General features: G+C 57.1%; 1 protein-coding gene across 1 annotated transcript in view; it reads right to left on the reverse strand.

Annotated features, from left to right (window-relative positions):
• Positions 1–6,325: 6,325 nt before the first annotated feature.
• The window catches only part of LOC112109581 (E3 ubiquitin-protein ligase Rnf220-like), a 20,764-nt gene continuing 19,503 nt past the window's right edge, over positions 6,326–7,586 (reverse strand). The window contains exons 11-12 of the mRNA XM_029913696.1: positions 7,387–7,461; positions 6,326–6,524 (exon numbers count right to left, since the gene is read on the reverse strand). Of these exons, the coding sequence (XP_029769556.1) occupies positions 6,453–6,524; positions 7,387–7,461 (147 nt within the window). The 3' untranslated portion in view covers positions 6,326–6,452. The remainder of the gene's footprint in view (positions 6,525–7,386; positions 7,462–7,586) is intronic.

Here is a 7,586-nt window from a genome sequence, read left to right on the forward strand (position 1 = left end):
CGCATTCACCAGCCCTGCTGGGAGGTGACTGTGCCGTGCAGCCAGGGCTGGTCCCGGGGCGGGGAATCGCTCCATCCCCTCAGGAGCGGTGCAATCAGCCAATCCAGGGCCTGCCCCAGCCACCCTCCCTCGGGACCCTTGCCTGAAGGGGGCCGAGCGAAGCCCCCCACACTGTCGTCCCACACACACACCTGGCTGAGACTGGCCAGGCTTCTGCACCAGTCCCAGGCGGCTCAGCTTCGGGGAGACAGGTGGGGCCCCACAGGTCGTGGGAAGCGGAGACTGCCCAGAGCCGGAGGGGCGCTGGGGTCTGGCCAGGGGGCAGAGAGGAGCCAGTGGGTGGGGCCAGGGGGTGGAGAGGAGCCCTCGGACGGCTGGTGGGCTGACTGGGACGAGCAAGTGGTGGGCGAGGGGGGGGGAAGAGCCAGCGGCTGGCAGGGTCTCGGGGCGTGGTGCAAACGGAGCAGGCCGGGACCCCTTCTGAGCATGGGCCCGGCTTCATGGAGCCACTGGCGCCATTGTAAACCCAGCCCTGCTTCTCAGGAAGGTGGATCACAGACGCCGACAGGAAAACTCCTCCCGTCGGCACAGGGCGTGGCCACACTTCTGCGCGGTGCTGCTGTAACATGTCAAGTGTAGACAAGTCCGGGCTGCTGACCTTGGGTTTCCGGCTAAGCTTCCCTTCAAACCCCTTCCCTCTTACAGGGTTTGCCCGTGTTGGTTTTTTTCCCCTTTTTCTCAGAACGTTACACAGAGCTGGGGGGGTTCCCGGACTGGGCTTTTTTTCAGTTTCAAGTTCTTTCATTGTTTTCCCATTAACTTGAACGGTCCGCCACAGGCCGGGTCCCTTCCTGGCTGCACAATGCTAGGCGCGCTGAGCCGGCACCCCGGCTGATTGTCTCTCCAGGCTGCTTTGAGGTGATGCTGCATTCGCACTTGTAGTGACAATGACGATTTTGGACACATATTCATAACCGTATCCTGTACACAGATCCCCCAGTGACCATCGGGTTCCATAGAAGCTTCCATAGAAGCCTTTACCTGACGTATTCTTTATACAAAGTAACAGTGTCTACGAACAGTTGATTCAATTACTTATTTGGGGAGGGGAGGGGCTAGACCTCCCTGATCTTTCCTGTGGGCATCTGGACTTTGATTGTCGTAATGTATTAACGGGAGTGTCGAATGTAGGACTCAGGGAGGCAAGTCCTCCGCGGGAGTCCCAGGTCCACTTTGCGGTGCTACACTTTAAGAAAGATGTGGACAAATTGGAGAGAGTCCAGAGGCGAGCACCAAAAAACGATCCGAGGTTTAGAAAACCTGCCCTCTGAGGAAAGGTTGAACGACCCAGGCATGTTTAGTCTGGAGAAAAGCCAGAGGGAGGACCCGAGAACAGTCTGCAAATATGGGGAAAGGTTGTTCTAAAGAAGATGACGATCGGTTGTTCTCCGTGTTCACAGAGAGCAGGACCAGCAGGATTTGGAGCAAGGAAGATACAGATATTGGTAAAAACACTTTTGCACTCTGAAGCTAGTTCCGCACGGGGCCGGGGGACATAGGGAGGTTGCAGGATCCCCATCACTGGAGGGTTTTAAGAACTGGTTGGACAAGGATGGGCTTGGTATACTTTGTCCTGCCTCAGAGTGGATGGGCTAGAATGATGACCGTCCACTCCTACCTTTCTGTGGGTATCTCTAGGCTGCAATTAGATACCCACGGCTGGGCTCCTGGGCTCAGGCGAAGGAGGTGTGGTGTAGACACACTGGTCACAGCCCTAGTCCTGGGACCCTCCCACCTCACAGGGTACTAGAGGCCAGGCTCCAGCCCCACAAATTAAACAGCCCCTTAGCCCAAGCCCCATGAGCACGGGTTTTTAATTGCAGGGTAGACAGACCCTGTGACATTAAGCACCTCTGTATTCACGCCCTCCACACTGTTGTAATCTTCCAGGTACAACGTATGCCTTGTGAGGTATCAGTGGAAAGCCAATACCTCGCGGCTCATTACCATTCTGGTGTGACGTGTGCGCGTGGTGGGTATTAAGCGCTATGGACGTATGCTGGAATGATAACTCACATGTGTGCAAGCCGGGAATGCCAGGGGCAGCTGGCAACCAGGCCTGCTTAGACAAAGCCTTTGATTCGCTGACCAGCCCGATCTTCGGGCAAAGAAAAGATCGTCCATTTTTACCTATTCGAGAAACAACGCTGGTAAACTAAGACGTGGGGGGAAGAAAGCGCACGGAGCTTCCTTCACCGCCGGCCTCCGGGCCACCAGCCCCACAGCTTGCAGGCACTTTACTTTGAAGGGTAACCCGGAGAAAAATCCATCTCATTGGTCTGAACAGACACATGAGGCCAGAACTCTTGCAAGTTGTGAAAGATGGGTCTTTCAATCCGCCTCTTCCCGCCCCGCCCAGCTCCTCCCGCCCAGCCTCCCACACACCGCGAAACAGCTGATTGCAGCAGGGGGAGGGACGGGGAGGCAGTGGGGGGAAGCTGACGGGGGGGCTGCTGGTCAGCACCCACCATTTTTCCCCAGCGAGTGCCCCAGCCCCGGAGCACCCACAGAGTCGGCGCCTATGGTGGTGTGTTTTGTTTTACTTGTAATTCTTTCCAGCTTCACTCCTTATAACTGAACTCACTTAACCCTATGTATATTTTGCTCCTACGTTATTTCATTTTACCATAAACCAACTCTGTGCTGGGTTTCACAGGCAGAGTGTTTTCACCCCACTTCAGCTCATCAGCAGTGCTGTGTTTTTGAGTCTTTAGAGGAACAAACCAACCATTTCCGGGGTTTTCTGGTGTTTACTGAAGAAACGATTATTTTTTTTTTAGCATGGGGTTATTGGTGTTTATCGGTTGAAACTGAAACTCAGAAGCCCTGTTTATAATCTGAACAGATAAAGGAATGAGCATTCTTCCCATTTTACAGATGGGGAAAGTGAGGCAGAGAGCAATGATGTGACTTGACCAAGCTCCATTGCTCTGCTAGGAAGGGAAGGGTGCTCCAGTGGTTAGGGTGCCCCTCTAGGACACGGGGGTGGGGTCTGAATTCAATTCCCCGCTCTGCCATGATGACCTTGATTAAGTCACTTAGCCGCTCTCTGCCTCAGTTTCCCCATCTGTACAATGGGGATAATGATACTGACCTCTAAAGCAATTTGGCCCAGCTACTCAAAGGTTCTTAAGGGTCTCACTCCCCTTGATTTCACTAGGGCTCGGCCCTAAGTACCACTGAGGATCTCGCTGTCTGAGATCTATGGAAGAAAAGCTCTAACTGAGAGCTAGGTATTATTGGAAGAACCTGAGCGAGAATGAAACCTCCAAGTCCCGGCCCTGGTGCCTAAACCACATCCATCCTGAATGCACCCAGAGGGGATGGAGCTGTCTCCTGCAGGGGACACGGAGGTGAATAAAGAACTCCATTGACAAAAAACGTAGCAAGAGATACATAGATAGACATGCAATGAGCCTTAACAGGAAACTCCGGGCAGAGAGAGTGGAAAAGCCCCTTTCTGGAAGTGTAAATTGCTTCTGGCTCTGTGAACGCATTGGAGGAGGAATTTGAAACTACCCCTCGGCCTCCGCTCCCACCCACACATTTCATGCAGCTTCCCCATCCTCCCTGCACGCAGCTCGTCCCAGTAGGTCGGTCCCCAGAGGATCCCGGAGGCTTTACTTCAACTCATACCCGTGGAGGTGGCAACGGGCTTCCTGGGCGCGCCTCACAGAATCCTGGGCAGTCTGAGCCCCGGGGGGGAAACTGAGGCACCGACGGGTGATGTGGTGTGTTAAAAAAAGGATCACACAGCAAATCACTCAAGGAGAACCCTGAAGTCCTGCCTTCCCATTCTCACGACTCTAACCCCCTACCCCAGAGATGGAATGAGAACCCAGGAGTCCTAGATTCTCCCCCCCCCGCACACACTCTAACCACTAGACCCCACTCCTGTCCTAGAGCTGGGGATAGAACCCAGGACACCTGACTCCCAGCCCCCCTGCTCTAACCACTCGTGTGATGAAGTGGGGGATTTTCTTGTTTTTTCCTTGGTTTTCCAATGGTTTGCATGTAGAGGGAGTGGGACTCAGTGTCCCTGGGTGGTACTGGTTTGACGAGGTGAGGGGAGAGGGAGTTTGTTGGTACAGAGGACCGGAGAGGGAACTTGGGACCCCAGCCAATGGCCTGGAGGACGGATACCCCAGCGACTGGTGATCTGGCGACCTGGTGACCTGGAGGCCCAGCCGGTTCCGGCCAGTGGGAGGACAATGGGCTGTGAAGAGAGGACCCCGTGACCTAACCAGCCGGTTCCAGCCAGAAGGGCCGGAGGACAGAAGAGGGGAGAGGAGGCCCAGGCGACCCTGTTTACCTGGAGAGAAGACAATGGACAGAGGCGGGGCTTGGGGTATCAGATGTCCAGCTGGGAAGCAGGGGGGCTCTGGGCTGGAGAGGGGGAGCAGGCAGAGCCCCCCTGGATGCAGGGGAGACTGGGATGTACTGGGCTGAGGGAGGCCAGGCCTGAGGCCCTGAGAGTTTCCTGTGCTGTGTTCAATGCTCAATAACCCTCCTGTTTTACACTGGCTGAGAGTCACTCCGGTCTAGAGATCAGGGTTGCATCGTCCCCTTCAGGGGTGGAGGCCCCAGGGGTCCAGAGCGAGTGGACTCCCTGAGGGAGCCCACGGCAGAGACAGACGTGCTAAGGCTCAGAGAGGTGCGGCTCCAGGAGATGGAGGGGCCTGACCCCGAGAGAGAGTGGACCCCCAAGAAGGGCCGTCTCACTGAAAGGGGCACCCCCCACGGACCGCATGGGGCCAAGAGTGGGCACGACCTGTGAGTCTTTTGACAACTAGACCCCACTCTGTCCTGCCTGATCTACGGAGAGAACCCAGGAGTCCTGATGCCTCTAACCATTAATCCTTCCTCTCCTAACCTGGTGGGTAATTTTTGCATCCAGGTGAGAACCTTGCCGCCGACCCGATTTGCAGCACCGGGCTGAACCTGACCCCCCTGCTCTGAACAGGCCAGATGGCTGGATCCAGGAGCTGAATTGTGCTGTTAAAAAAAAGGTCACGCCCCACTCTAACCACTAGACCCCGCTCCCCTCCGAGAGCACAGAATGGAACCCAGGCGTCCTGTGGGTGTCATATAAGGCAGTGTTGCCTAGTGCATGGAGTTCGGCGCTGGGATAACCCAGCTCAGCCATAACCCAGCTTTGCTGGGCTTGCACAGAGCCGCTGGGGGAGTGGGGAAGAGTCAGGGAGGGGTGGGGGGAGTGGAGAGATTTGCCACCCTCTAGTTCCAGGGGAAAACAGGCAGGCCTGTTACAGCAACAGGGTTTCCTGTTTGCCACGGGGTCCATGAGGCCATCATGTGAACTTGGTAGATTTCCAGCCCGCGTTGCGTCAGGGCTGTGATTTCTCAACACCGTGGGGAAGGCAGGGTACGGAGGAGCAGAGAGACTGACTCCGGTGTCTGGGGGGTATGGCCTTGGGGTTTAACGGGGATCGGCTGCTAGGACTCCTGGGTTCGATCCCCCGCTCAGGAGGGGAGTGGGGATCTAGCAGGGTGAACTGGAAGTCAGGACTTCTGGGTTTATCCTCAGCTTGGGAGAGGAGCAGGATGTAGTGGGTAGAGGAGGGGGCTGGGATCTGGATTCCTGGGGATCTGTCTCTGGCTGCATATGGCTAGTGACCTCATGCAGCTCACTTCCCCTCGGTGGCGCCCCAGTCCTCCCGGCTACCCACGCCTGACCTCGGGGGGGGGGGGCAGCGTTTAGGGGCTGCTTGACTACGGCGCTGCACCAGGCCAGTCCACAGTGGGGAATGAATCCCAGACCCTTCCGCCTCCCTGGGGCCCACCCCTCCAGCGTGCGGGGGGACATGGCTACAAGAGGGGCCGGGCTCGGAGATCCTGAGCTGCAGAGCCAGGGCGAATTGGGTTCTTTAGAGTTCTCACCGCAAGCCCCCCTTTGCCCCTCCCCCCAAGCAGGAAGGGAACCCAGGAGTCCTGATGCCCCAACCCACTAGACCCCACTCCCTCAGGGGTGCCCCAGCATGGGAGCAGGGCCTAGATCTGCTCGCCGTGTGCCCACAGCCTTCAACGGCTCTCTTTGGAGGGGTGGGAGCGACACATTCAGGCCAGGGTCAAGCGTTACTAAAAATAGGTTTTACTTAATGAACAAAAGACAAACAAGAGGAGGGCAGAAGAGGAAACTGGCCACAAGAGAGCAGCGCCCCCCCCCAGCCGTGGCGAGGGGATGCCATGGCCAATCATGACCCATGCCCGGAGCAGGCGTGGCTCCTTTTGCTTTCACTTCCCGGGCAGGTCGTTTTAGCAGGTCAGCGGCCTCCCGGTTTGGGTTCAGTCTGCAGTGGGGGGGTCTGGGGGGAGTGGGATGCGTGGCTCGTGCTGAAGGATGCAGCCATCTGGGCTGGGAGGCTGGCCTGAGATCATAGGTACACGCGCCGCAGGTCGGCGGGGGACGTGATGGCGTTACACTGGGGGCAGAGCTTCTTGGAGCCCTGGAAGAAAGGGCAGCGGGACACGTCAAGCTTTAAAAGAGAGCTGTTAAATGGTTAATAATGTGCCCTCCCCTCTGGCAGAGCACACTGCATTCAACATGCCCATCACTTGCCACTACCTCTGGGCGCTAAGTGTTAGCGCTAGGAATAGGACCTGAGAACTCTGACCCCCCAATTCACTGGACCCCACTCCCCTCCCAGAGCTGGGAATGGAACCCAGGTGTCCTGATTCCCAGCCACCCCCCTCTAACCACTAGACCCCACTCCTCTCCTAGAGCTGGGAATGGAACCCAGAAATCCTGCCTCCCATCCCTCCCAGCCCCCTTCTAACCAATGGACCCCACTGCCCTTCCAGAGCTGGGAACAAGATCCCAAAGTCCTGGCTCCTGGCCTCCCCTGCTCTAACCACCGGACCAGACTTCCCTTCAAGAGCACAATAAGAAACCACTGAAGAGACAATTTTCCCCCTGGGAAGAGGCAAATGGAAGGCATCACCTGCGACAATAGCAGTTACGTGAGTTGATGCATGATGGGCAGGTGCCCAGGGACCATGGTGATGGGCAGGTGCCCAGGGACCATGGTGATGGGCAGGTGCCCAGGGACCATGGTGATGGGCACGCTATGAGAGCTTGAACGGGACAGAACAGAGGGCTGGGCCAGCACTGACCTGCCATCAATGCCTGGAGTCAAGCCAGCATTGGGGGGGCTCAAAGCCACAGAGCAGCGACTCGGGGAGAGGAGAGCTAGCAGGGGGGTTATGCCGCGAAATGCGCAAGGGGTGGCTCTGGACCGTGTATTTCATGCTCTGGAGCAGATAATGGAGCACGGGCAGGAAGCCCAAAGGGGACAGGAGGGGCGTTACCAGGGTCCGGAGCCAGCACTGCTCGCAGTGGATGTGCCAACACTGAATCGAAGTCAACGGCACGGAGTACGAGTCCTGGAAAGGAAGGAGACCGAACGCTGGGAAAGAACTGTAGGGAGCAGGGCAGGAGCGCTGGCTGCGGGGGAGCTCCCGGCTATCCATCCCCAGCCTCTCCCAGCAGAGGGCGCTGTAGGGAGCAG

Source organism: Terrapene carolina, unplaced genomic scaffold (assembly GCF_002925995.2).
Source record: "Terrapene carolina triunguis isolate 2854851 unplaced genomic scaffold, T_m_triunguis-2.0 Scaffold833, whole genome shotgun sequence".
Lineage (NCBI taxonomy): Eukaryota > Metazoa > Chordata > Testudines > Emydidae > Terrapene > Terrapene triunguis.